Source organism: Physeter macrocephalus, chromosome 21 (assembly GCF_002837175.3).
Source record: "Physeter macrocephalus isolate SW-GA chromosome 21, ASM283717v5, whole genome shotgun sequence".
NCBI classification, from domain to species: domain Eukaryota; kingdom Metazoa; phylum Chordata; class Mammalia; order Artiodactyla; family Physeteridae; genus Physeter; species Physeter macrocephalus.
Window position 1 is genome coordinate 39,882,191 of NC_041234.1, and position 13,807 is coordinate 39,895,997.

At 33.9% G+C, this 13,807-nt stretch overlaps 1 protein-coding gene across 1 annotated transcript; it reads left to right on the top strand.

The window, feature by feature from the left end:
- Positions 1-9,553: 9,553 nt before the first annotated feature.
- On the top strand, positions 9,554-9,886 carry LOC102977740 (NADH dehydrogenase [ubiquinone] flavoprotein 3, mitochondrial-like). The gene has a single exon (XM_055081789.1). The coding sequence runs from the start codon at positions 9,554-9,556 to the stop codon at positions 9,884-9,886; it is 333 nt and encodes a 110-aa protein (XP_054937764.1).
- Positions 9,887-13,807: the final 3,921 nt, after the last annotated feature.

The following is a 13,807-nucleotide window of genomic DNA, read 5'->3' on the forward strand; positions in this document are numbered from 1 at the left end:
CCATTCTGTAGGGTACCTTCCATTCTGTTGATTGTTTCCTTTGCTGTTCAGAAGCTTTTTTATTTGATGCAATCCCACTTGTCTTTCTGCTTTTGTTGCATGTACTTTTGGTGTCTTATTAAAAAGTCATTGCTAAGACTAATATTAAGGATATTTTCCCCTATGTTTTCTTCTAGTCATTTACTGTTTCAGGTGTTATGCTCAAGTCTGCAATCAATTTTGAGTTTATTTTTGTATATGATGTGGGATAAGGGTCCAATTCCATTCTTTTGCATGGGATATCCAGCTTTACCAGCATCATTTATTGAATAGGTTATCATTTGCCCATTGTGTGTTCTCAGCACACTTGTTAAAGGGTCAGTTGACTAATGCATGGATTTACTTCTGGGCTCTCTATTCTGTTCCATTGATCTATATGTCTATCCATACTGTTTTAATATTTGTAGCTTTGTAATTGTAACTCATTTCTTAAATCAATTTTTAATATAGGCAAAATAAAGCCTTCTAAAGGCTCAGGTCAGCTTTCTTGGCTACTTTTGGTTGCCCATGTGGCTTGTTCTAGAAAGGTAGAATTTTAAAGCGTTTGCTAGGTTCATGTAATGGACCAGCCACAAATTTTGGCCTTGTCTGCAGTAGGGAGTTAAATCTTTGACTGCAAATGAGAGCTAGCAACTGATTGCAAAGAATTCAGTGCTGCTATTTTCATCTCTTTAGAAGTTATTTTCCCAATGCAGCAGTTATCAAGGTCTCATTACTTTTTTATGCACTTACTTAAAAAGTAGCACTTGCTATGGGGAAGTTGCTCTGTAATTGTTGTTATTAACCTAAAGCAATACGATGGTCTCATTTATTTGTCTTGCTCAGCAACACAAGTCTAGCTACTTCCTAAAATATAGTCAAAGGAAACCCTCTTCCTGTGCCATATCAGAATGTTGTTTATTTATTCTGTTTTATTGTGAGAAGTTTAAAAACAATGGAACCAAACTAAAAGTGTATATGTATAAGTGATTCACTTTGTTATAAAGCAGAAACTAACACACCATTGTAAAGCAATTATACTCCAATAAAGATGTTAAAAACAATAAGGGAGGGAGATATAAAACTTTTGCAAGGCATAATTTCAGTTTGAGGTTTAATATAGACAAGGGTGACTTTGAGTTTTTTAAATGGTCAGATTATGGACAAAATTTTCTGAAACTTAATATATTAACAATACAATATCGATAACAAAAGGACTGTGTTTGCTTGCAAAAGGGCTATATAACTCAAAATTGTAAATAAAACACTCTGGTAGGACAGTAGTTGGGAGTTGTTACCCAAAATATTCAAGCAGATATAATAGGAACTCTTTATTCTGTTTAAAGTTAGCTCTCCAACAATGCTGTGTAAGCCGAGTCTTTTGTTTATACCATGTATGACCTAGAAATCTAATAATGTCAAGAATATGGAAGAAAGTTCAGAGGAAGAAAGTCAAGAGTATTTGACAATGGCTAATACTATAGGCATAAAAATTTATAATACCATAATAATTTTCTTTATTAAAGTCACCTTGATTATGCACCAATGTGACAGATTAGGAAAATGCACTGTAGGTATATTACTGGATAGTTCAGTATGTGTGTGATTTCACATGCTCTCTTTTGCCAATGTTTAAAGCAATCTACACAGGGAGTAAATTCTCCTTGTTCATAAATCTCAAGTAACATAGAGAAAGAGAAAATTGGATAAAGGTAAGGGCTTTCTAGCTGCTTCTTACAGTCTCTTGTGTCATTTGCCCTTGATTGCTGTCATTGGCTTTAAATAACATGTTGCTCTGTTTATTCTATGTCTGCCTGCTTTTTTTGGATGAATGTTGGAACTTAAAAAAGTATAGGAAGATCCAAACAAAACAAAACAAAGCAAATAAAGCCCTCTACATGTATTTTGAGGAATTTAAACCTGTCACAATGCTATATAAATCTACAAGGAATTCAAAACCCTTAAAAATATTTTTGAGCCAAGAACAACCCTTTCAGGAATCAGGAAGTTAAGGACATTTTCAGTATTTTAAATTTGGAAGAGTTCACGCTAAAAAAAAATGTGTAGGGAAATATTCTTGCATTCCTGAAAATTTAGTAGTTTTTCTTTCTTAAGAATATGTTTTAAACTAAATTAAGCCAATGTCAATTTATTTGGAAAGGTTGTTCTTCCACTATGGCATCAAAAACCAGAAAAAATACATATGACTTCTTATATTGTTTTGGAAAAGACATTAATATAAAAGTTGATATTCTTCTATAGTTTCACTTTGCCAATAATAATAGGAATAAGGTTATCTAAAATATACATGCTTTGCTCTATAAAAGGTGTCAAAGATAAACAAACCTAGACTCTAGTTGAAGTGGTAAGGACAGATTTTTTTTTCTCAGTTTTATTGTGATATAATTGACATATAGCAATGCATAAATTTAAGGTGTACAACATAATGACTTGACTTTCATATATTGTGAAATGATTACCACAAGTTTAGTTAACATCCACCATCTCATAAACATACAAAAAAACTCAAAAAGAAAAAGAAGAAAAAAACATTTTTTCCCTTGTGATGGGAATTCTTGGAATCAACTCTATTAACAACTTTCAAATATACTAATACAGCAGTGTTAACTATAGTCATCATGTTGTACATTACATCCCCAGAACTTATTCATCTCATAACTGGAAGTCTGTAACTTTTGATGACTTTTACCCAATTCCCCCACCCCTTATCCTCCACTAACCACAAATCTGATCTCTTTTTCTATGAGTTTGTACCTATGACAGATATATTCATCTGTCATTGGACACTGAGGTTATTTCCATGTCTTGTCTATTGTAAATAATGCTGCTATGAACATGGGGGGTGCAGCTATTTCTTTGACATAGTGTTTTTTATATCCTTCAGATATATTCCCAGAAGTGAAATTATCAGATCATATGGTAGTTCTATTTTTAATTTTTTGAAGAATCTGCATACTATTTTCCATAATGGCTGTAACAATTTACAATTCCACCAACAGTACACAAGGGTTCCCTTTTCTCCACATCCTTGCTGGCATTTGCTATTTCTTGTCTTTAATAACAATTATTTTAACATGGCATGAGGAGATATTGTGTTTTTTACTTGCATTTCCATAATTATCACTTATGTTGAGCACCTTTCATGTGCCTATTGGCCATTCATATATTTTCTTTGGAAAAATGTCTATTCAGGTCTTTTGCCCGTTTTTTATTTTTATTGCTACTGAGTTGTATGAGTTATTTGTATATTTTGGATGGTAACTCCTTATCAGATATATGTTTTGCAAATATTTTTCTCATTCCATACATTTTCTTTTCTTTTAGTTGATCATGTTTTTTGGTGTTCAGAATCTTTTTAGTTTGATGTAGTCCCACTTGTTTATTTTTGATTTTGTTGCTTGAGTTTTAGATGTCATATCCAAAAATCATTGCCAAGACCCATTTCAAGGAGATTTTTTCTTTTGTTTTCTTCTAGAAGTTTTATGGTTTCCAGTCTTACATTTAAGTCTGTAGCCCATTTCAAGTTAATTTTTGTGAGTGGTATAATACAGTGGTAGTTTTATTCTTTTACAGTGAATATCCATTTTTTTACCAGCACCATTTATTTTAGAGATTGTCTTTTAAATTATGAATATAGTATTGCAATAAATAAAAGAGTCCAGTGTTAACTAAACTCAAATTTGCTTTGTGCAGAGGTAGCAGGGTATTTTAAAAGGAGAATGAGGGAATAGAAAGGGGATTGAGTAGAAGCTTAATAGAGTTAGGAGAATGAAAAATTACCAAAAAAGGGAAAGGTTTGGGTTAATCCATGTGAAATCTACCTGGATTTGTTAACTGGTGCTTCTTGAAGTTAGATTCCTTCCCTCCCATATAGATCTGGAGACAGGTCTTCCATTTTAAGGTTTTGACTGAAAAAACAGTACATTCTTTGAGAAGCTTTTTGTTTTCTCAGGTAGGCACTTTAAGGGGGAAAAGAGTCATCCTAGGGATGTAGCCTGGAGCTGTTAGAAGCTATGTTAGTATTTATTCAAGTGTTTTTATAGGGCAACGTTGAGGTCTAGTTGATAAGAGGGCTCAAAGGAGCCTGGCTAGAGTTTGGTTGAGGACATATTCTTTGTCAAAGGTCTTGTAAGTAAATATATATTCATATGAATAACTTCACCACGAGCAAGTACTTCAATTTGTAAAGTACTTCAAATGATAGACATTCCTTTGTTCTATATCTCTTCTGGGAACTGAGCAGTAAACCAAACAGACAGTCCTTGCTCTCAAGGAGCTTATATTCTAGTGAAGGGACAAATTGATAAGCAAATAAACAAGTAATTACATAATATAATATCAGGTTGTAATAAGAATTATTAAAAATAAGAGAGATAAGGGAAAAGAGAAAGAAGTGATGTGGGTAGTCAGTATTACAAAGGACCATAAAAATTACATTTGAAGTGAATGGAGTCTGCCATAGGAAGATCTGGTGGAAATACATCCCAGACAATTGGAACAGTGAATGCAAAATCTCTGAGGCTGGTGTGAACTCAGTGTTTTAGAGAACAGAAAGGCCCACTAGCTGGAATAAATTGAGCAAGGAGGAGAGCATTACAACCTATAGTCAGCAGGCGATTAAGCACCAGATCATAGAGGGCCTTGTAGGCTTGTCACATGTGTGTCAAATTCATCAAAACTGACAACCAGGATTTGTTGTCTGAGGTGATGTGCATGAGGGAGTTCACCCTCCCACATGGTGGGTTGATGTGAAAATTTGTTCAGTAAGGAGGTAAACCCATAAACACAGAGTACCAGACAATGAGCTATGTATGTATTATGGATGATAATGAACTACTGTAACTCTGATTCTTCAGGAAGCCTAGTCTTAGAACTGCTTAGGCCCAGGATGACTAGATGGTTGCCAGGATACTTAAGTTTTCTGTGCAATTTAATAATAAATCCTCTTCCTTGAAGGTAATCTGGGGAAGCATAAGTACTCTTTGTGATTTTAAGTGGTCTATCGCAGGCCACCTTGTATGGTTGACTGGTCCTCTATTTTTTTTTCTGTATGTATGTACTTTTCTGTTATTTATTTAGGACAAAAATGATGGTCTCCAAGAATTTTAGTTTCTCTCTGCTTGCCTAACATAGTGCTTTGATTAGGCAGCTGCAGAAGTCTAGCAGAAAAGAGGCCTAGAGCAGATTTGAAGGTCCTTTGTGTAACCAAATAGACTATAAATAAACAAATACATGTATAATTAATTACCTTAGAAGTCTCTCCAGATGATGAATGTCAAATGGCCCAAGTAAGTGCAGTTATAATTGGCATATAAGTGAAAGAAGTTTGATATAAGCCCCAGACAGCATTCTGCAACTATCAATATTTAAAAGAAATTCTGTGTTAGCCAGTGCTACGGTCTGATTTATTTTATCAATTTTTTTCAATTTTCAGAAATGTCCTTTTCCAAATGGTTTAACGATAAGTACTGGTTTTTTTGTCTACTAAGTGATTTCAATGTAAGAAATATGTATATCTACAGGCATTGCCTTCAACTTTATACCATAATATTTTAAAGCTAATAACTGGACAGTAAAACAATTTTCTCTATGCTATGACTAATTTTTTGTCACCAATTTGCTGTGATTTCTTTCTGCAGTGAAGACTGTACCTTACTTTTATAATACAGTGCTTTTGGATCCCTTCTAACACGATGTGTGATAAACAGACTAAATAATTACAGATTTCTAAACACTATGATAAACAGAAAATGAATAAAACATCCTAATATACAACAATAGGACAATTTTGAAGTAAATTCTAGTATATTAATTCAATATCATATCCTATAGCTATTAAATTTATGTTGAAAAATAACTAATCTCAACTTGAGAAAATTTTAAAAAGATAAAATTTGTATGTATATTATAATCATACTTATGTAAAAAGGAAAAATTTTAAGTATTTAAAGAATGGGAGAAATTATAGTGGAGTTAAATTTAATGTTAATAGTGATTCTGTGATGCAGAACTATGAGTGTTTTTTCTTCCTTCTACTTGTTTTAACTTTTAAAATTTTGCATAATTTGGATATATTGCTCAATAGGGGAGAAAAACAAAATCTTTAATCAAAACGTAGAAAGTCTAAGGATACGTTTCTTCCTAAACACACTAATTTATGATCTGAGGCTCATATGGTTTTGTTGCCTGCCTATAAACTGGATTGCACATTTTGTTATTCCTTACCAAATCCTCAATTCTAGTTTCCTCCAACATCTAGATACAACTCTCCAAACTAATGTTACTAATTTTTCTCCCTCTCCATTGACTTGGCATCACTAATAACTAAAACCAGATTGCTCAGATCCTTATTAGGACTTTCTAAAGAAGATCTGTGAGCAGAAGTTTAATATCTGGAAATCTTCTCCCAACATCTAGAAATCTAAATTGGCTGTCCTCTGGACACAGAAAATGAGTTTATAGTCTGCTCTAGTCATTAATCTATGTCTTTATTTTCATAACCTACAACATCATTGAAATGCCTGGTGGTTTGCACTATCTAGCAAATGTCCTCTACTACCAAGTCCCAACAGATAGTTCAGCTGGCCTTTACTGAATGAAAGGTGACCAAATGAAAAACTCATATTGTTCAAAAGAAAGAAGAATTTCTCTTCTGTTCTTGAACAAGAGGAGGAACTGACAAAGACTCTCCCATTGACTAGACTTTAGATAGACTCCTCTGAGTCTTTTTTTAAACTAGGCCTCATCCTTGGGACCTGTATTTGGCCTGCCTAGTCCAGTTGTAGCAAAAATCCTGCTAAGTCAGTTTAGAGACGATCCCCCATCCTTGATATCTGATCACCCTGGCCTTCTTTTAGCACTAATCCTGTTAAGTTGGTTTAGGAAGAAATCCCCTACCCTTAATGTATTATTTTAGTAATATTCCATTTAATGATCCCCTCATTTTGCTCACTAGCTATAAATGACCAGTTGTCTTAGCTATATTCAGAGTTGCGGCTGACCTCTCTCCTTTATTTTGATAGTCTTGACAACGATATCAAATATCCTGAATAAAGTCTTCCTTACTGTTTTAACAAGTATAAAAATATATTTTCTTTAATTAAAACAAAAGAATATCACAGAAAGTTATATACTTAATTTATTCTGAAGGAGAATAAATAAACTGTGACTTTGAGTTCACACTGAGCATATTGTGATGAATAAGAATGTGTGTACTAATCAATACTAAAGTGGGAAACACAGGAAAAATTTGTATGATTCCAAAATTAAGAATTTTTCTAGAAAAAAAAGTTGGAAAATTATCGCAGATGCATTCTAAGATAGTCATTCAGAAAAATCATTGAAAGGCAAGAGGTAGGACTGAACCAAATCACAAAATTCTACCTGATGCCAGAAACTTTCTACATGGTTTTAATTAAAGTATTGGTTTTGACAAACAGATAGCCACAAAATGTAAGCAAACGGCCTTTTTAAGTTAACATGTCCTAGGTTATTTTCCATAATGTTTACTCAAGTTACTTTCTTTCCCTAATTAACTCAGAAACTCATTTTATATAACATTTGATATCATTTATATCTCATGAAATTCAAGTTCACCTTTATTAAAAATGCTGTGACATACATACATATGTATGTCATATGTGTTCATCTAAGACAGGGAAAGGCCATTCTTATTAACATGTTGCTATTCTTAGTAATTAACTCCAAAAAAAGCTTAATTTTTGGATAGAGATTCTTCTTTATCCTCAACTGTCAAATCATGCAAAGAAGATGAAACTAAATTCATTAAATGTACACCCTAAATGTGTTCAGAATACAGTGGGACATACTGATTAAATCTGGTGAAGTGCCATGCATTTAAATGTGGCTCATGAAGAAAAAAAAGGAAAAGGAGATCAACTTGAAGTTTCCAATGATATAAGGGGCAAAACAGGAAAGAATTAACTGGAGAGTGATGGGGTTCAGGAAGTTCTATCCCAAAATATGGCACCTTGCCATATTGAATATTTTAAGCTGAAAAAGTTTGATAAAATGGCAGAAGCAGGAAGTCACTCTGACTCCCCCCACTTCTCTGAAAAAGGACATAAAACACTCATGTGAGAGATGCCCTCCTACACTATGAGGAAAGGAACATCCATAGCTCCAAAGACAAAGGGACACCAAGAACAGCTTTGCCAAGACTCCCCCAGTTTACTACAATTACATCATACTCTTTAACCTATAATATTCCTCCTTAACTGTGTACTCTTCATCAAACATAGCATAAAATATGCATGTCTAAATGTTTCTTTTGGTCTTCATTTCCTTATGAAGTCTCCAGTCTCATGTGAAACTTATACTGAATAAATTTGTATGCTTTTTACCTGTTAATCTATATTTGTCAGTTTAATTGTCAAACCCAGCCAGGGACCCTAAGAGGGTTGAGGAAAAACTTTTCCTCCCTTAGAGTTTCTGGTGACTATGAAGGGACTCCATCATCTGAAGACACATTGCTTGGTCCAGAAGTTGCAGTCAGAGACCTTGGACCTCTGGCAACAGCTGGCCGTAGGTAAGAATTCTTACAATGTCAGTCTTTCATATCTCTGCCTGTGGGAACCAGTTGAGCAAGTGTGGTAAAAGTCTTTTCTTTCCCAAATTCAGATTAGCAAAAATAAATTGTGAGAATTAGTTCTTTGATTTGTAACTCCCGTGAATTTGGTTTGGGGGGTACCCACTGATTATTTTCCTCCTGGGAACAGCTACTGTTTTCCTATTTATCTCTCATTTTGTGCTCTGAGGACTCAACTTGGCTTTCCACGTGTTGGGACATGCAAGTATTGGTTCTTGCATGTGCAGGTGGCTAACTGTCAGATACAAGTCCCCAAGAATGTGGCTGGACAAAAATGTGGGCTGCACCCTATTTGCAATTAAAGTCCTACTGACAATTGCCAGCTCTTAGAGAGTTAAGTCTTTCTTTTGGCTATCTTGGGAGTGGGTCTGGATCTTGGGAAGCCTTCACATTTGCACCCTCTTTGGGAACAACTTTTGCATCCATGATTAGTTATTAGTTTTGGTTTTGAGTCACCTGATAGGTAAAACTTTAGTTTAAATACTTGAAAGGATTTTTTTAAAGGAGCTCTAGGTCTGATGTTGGCCAAATTGGAGGCTGATATTCAGAGCCTGATAGAAATATATTTTTAAAGTTATTCCCCCCAAGCTAAAAAAGAGCTATGTACTTAGAGGGAAAAGAAAACATTGTGAAGCCTTTGTGGAAGGATTTATTAAATCATTCCAAAGACACACAAGTCTAAATCTAAAACACAAGAGTCTTTTATCCATCTTAGCTTGATCTTTTCTCCCTGATATAAAGATAATGTAGCTGGATGAATGGGACAGCCCCTTGATATCATTCAGGCTGTGAGTCAATTATTTGAGGAATTAAAAAACAACTGTTCTGAGCAAGCTGCGGCCGCATCAGTCCTGTGCGACCTGCACCCGCCTGGCCGTTCGCCCTGCCCGCGCCTGAGTTACGGCCATGGTGGCCTTGCTTCTGCTGCGGCAAGGAGGAGCAGAGGGGCTGAAGACTGTGCTCCTAGAAGCAGGAGTGTTTCGAGGACTTGTTTCTACAATTTCTCTCTCTGCAGAATCAGGAAAGAATGAAAAGGGATTGCCACGTAATCCCAAGAAGCAAAGTCCACCAAAAAAGTCTGCGCCAGCCGCCACCCCAGCTGAGCTGTTTGACAACACCACCTACAAGAATCTCCAGCATCATGATTACAGCACGTACACCTTCTTGGACCTAAACCTGGAGCTTTCGAAGTTCAGGATGCTTCAGCCCTCTTCAGGAGGAGAGTCACCTCGCCACTGAGATCTCAGCTTCAAACTTAACCTTCGGTGTCTTTCTGCATTCTTGGCAAAAATAAAATCCGTTCAGCAGTCATGAAAAAAAAAACAAACAAAAAAAGTACAACTGTCCTTTCCTTACAAATCTTTACAAAACCTGAAAAGCAGTTCTAGAAGAAATTCAAAGTCCACCTGATGGTTAACAATCCCCAAACTTCCTCTACTCATCTAAAAATGCTTGCAGATATTGTAAAAGATTAAGACATTGGAAACATAATTAATTGTCCTGCACTTAAGAAAAAGAAGGAACATTTGAATAATAATTACCTTAGACCACTGATAATAGGCAAATATGCCCCAAACTCCTTTCTGGAGAATACTTACATCCTTTCTCTGTGCCTTTGAGATGTAAATTTTCTACCATGTCTTCTCTAGGCCCTGAAAGCCATCTCTCTCTCTTTTTTTTTAATTTGATAGATATATATTATTTATTTATTTATTTATAAAACATCTTTATTGGAGTATAATTGCTTTACAATGTTGTGTTAGTTTCTGCTGAAATACAAACTTCAGGGAGATGATTCTCATCAGAAGGAAAAAAGAAAACAAAAAGCTATTTGGAAACTAAACACATGAAAAATCTTAAAAGTCTCCACAAATATTGGTAAATAGTTACCTATTTACCATTTGTGTCAGAAACAGTCTGAATAAAAATATAAAGAGGAAATAAACTAATGAGTTTTATGTTAATATACCTGACACACAGCTAAAATTTTAACAAGATCTGTTTATGTCTGCATGTTATCTGTCTTATATGTATGCATAAAATCCCTTAAAAATTTTCTACTAAAATCAGCTTAGATATAAATAAGCTATGATATAAATTATGTATCTTTAAAACTCTCAGAAATATATAAACTAACCCCAAATTTTTAAGTTCACATAATCTGGGATAATCTTTGGTAAACAGAGGTAGTTTTTAAATTGTTGGGGTGAAAAAGGCATACCTTTAAGTCCTCAGCATTAAATAAAATACAAACATACAATTTTCATCTACCGAGGTTGACTAGTCAAACATGCTTAAGCTATTTCTATTAAATGTTTAAGATTTTAAAACTATAAAGCCAACCTATGAATTGCTTGATGCATGTCAAGGGTGACAGTAAAGAGAGAGAGATACAGTGAGAGAGAGAGAACCATATGTTTAATATTTAAGTTCTTTGCTTCTGTACTTTTTTGATACTGCCTGATTTCTCAACAAGAAAAATAAGATAATAGCTAGTTTTGTTTAATGTCACATGAAATTTTCATGAACAATTCAGGCATAATTAAGAACAAATGAATTAAATGGATGTAAGTTTATAAATGAACTTTTAAACAATAATTATGCTTTATGATATATCTACTTAAAAATAGTTTCAAAAATATGTTAATAACTTGAAACCTTAAAGCTATACTAACATAAATTAAATGACGGATATTCATTGAATATCTAGAACATTTCAAATTGAGATAAAATATTGAAACATCAACTGCTGAACATAAGCTTATCTAATCTAACATCTTGTTTTATATGGTATAGAAAAAATATATATGAGTGCGTTAATAAACATGAGAAAATGTACTATGAAAAGACATATGCCATTAGAAACTATGAAATGATATATTCATATATTTGCTACAGGATGATAGTACATGGCAGGCAATTCAAAATTCCTAGTTTTCTCTGTAAAAGAAAGATTAGTAATGGATAAAATTCTAATCAATATATGTAAATAAAATCATTAGGAATGATAGAGTAAACATTTTAAAACTCTATATACAATGAAAGTAAGATGTTTTTGAATAAGAAATCTATAAAGGACATGTTTTTTCTTAAGGGAAAAAGAGTGATTCTGTCCAAAAGTAGAATCAGTGGTTGGTCCCAAATGAGAAAGAGAAAAAGAGTAGGACAAAAACTGAATGGATATTATAAATAAAAGTTATAGAAGGAATTTTGGAAAATTAATCTTCATCTTGTGTGTTCAAAGCTGGCTAAGATTGGATGAACAAATTTATAATTTTTTTTAAATATTAGCCTAAGTATTAATAGTACACTGATAAAGAAAAAGAATAATTATATGATTTCTCTCCATTAAAATGATAGTTTTTTCAGATTCCTGATCGGCTCTTAATAAGAAATTGTAAAGAAAAAATTTTTTTTCATTACCTTTTAAGTAATCTGCCTGGGAAGCCAAGAGTTTCTGTCTTAAAATAATTTCCCATGCTTCATGTTGTCTTTATCAGGTCTTAGAACACTTAAGAAAACTGAACCTCCAAAATGTTAAAGAACTAAACTTCTGTTTTGCTTTTATAATTATGTAATATGCTCTATTTACCATTGAATTCTTCTATTACCGCTTTTGTTAAATAGATAACTAAGTATTGTTTCATAGTAACCTGAGATTCTATTTAGTCAAGTTCTCAAAATTTTTTGACATTTTTCATAACTTCCCCAAGTCAAATTCTAAAGGGAGGTTTATTTTCTTTTTTTAAACATCTTTATTGGAGTATAATTGCTTTACAATGTTTGTTAGTGTGTTAGTTTCTGCTTTATAACAAAGGGAATCAGTTATACATATACATATACATATATCCCAATATCTCTTCCATCTTCCATCTCCCTCCCTCCCACCCGCTTTTTCTCACCCCCTAGGTGGTCACAAAGTACCTAGCTGATCTTCCTGTGCTATGCGGCTGCTTCCAACTAGCTATCTATTTTACATTTGGTAGTGTATATATGTCTATGCCACTCTCTGACTTTGTCCCAGCTTACACTTCACCCTCCCCGTATCCTCAAGACCATTCTCTAGTAGAACTGCGTCTTTATTCATCTCTTCCACGTAGATTCTTCATGACCACTTTTTTGTTTGTTTTTTACATTCCATATATATGTATTGGCATACGGTATTTGTTTTTCTCTTTCTGACTTACTTCACTCTGTATGACAGACTCTATGTCCATCCACCTCACTACAAATAACTCAATTTCGCTTCTTTTTATGGATGAGTAATATTCCATTGTATATATGTGCCACATCTTCTTTATCCATTCATCTGTTGATGGACACTTAGGTTGCTTCCATGTCCTGACTATTGTAAATAGAAATGCAATTAATATTTTGGTACATGACTCTTTTTGAACTATGGTTTTCTCAGGGTATATCCACAGTAGTGGGATTGCTGGGTTGTATGGTAGTTCTATTTGTACTTTTTTTGTAAATAGAAATGCAATTAATATTTTGGTACATGACTCTTTTTGAACTATGGTTTTCTCAGGGTATATCCACAGTAGTGGGATTGCTGGGTTGTATAGTAGTTCTATTTTTACTTTTTTAAGGGACCTCCATACTGTTCTCCATAGTGGATGTATCAATTTACACTCCCACCAAGAGTTCAAGAGGGTTCCCTTTTCTCCACACACTCTCCAGCATTAATTGTTTCTAGATTTTTTGATGATGGCCATTCTGACTGATGTGAGATGATATCTCATTGTACTTTTGATTTGCATTTCTCTAATGATCAATGATGTTGAGCATTCTTTCATGTGTTTGTTGACAATCTGTATATCTTCTTTGGAGAAATGTCTGTCTAGGTCCTCTGCCAATTTTTGGATTGGGTAGATTGTTTTATTGATATTGAGCTGCATGAGTTACTTGTAAATTTTGGAGATTAATCCTTTGTCAGCTGCTCCATTTGCAAATGTTTCCTCCCATTCTGAGGGCTTTCTTTTCATCTTGCTTATGGTTTCCTTTGGTTACAAAAGCTTCTAAGTTTCATTAGGTCCTATTTGTTTATTTTTGTTTTTATTTCCATTTCTCTAGGAGATGGGGCAAAAAGGATCTTGCTGTGATTTATGTCATAGAGTGTTCTGCCTATGTTTGCCTCTAAGAGTTTTATTGTGTCTG

Excerpts from the sequence above, each read along its gene's own strand:
- LOC102977740 (XM_055081789.1), top strand. The coding sequence starts at position 9,554 with ATGGTGGCCTTGCTTCTGCTGCGGCAAGGAGGAGCAGAGGGGCTGAAG.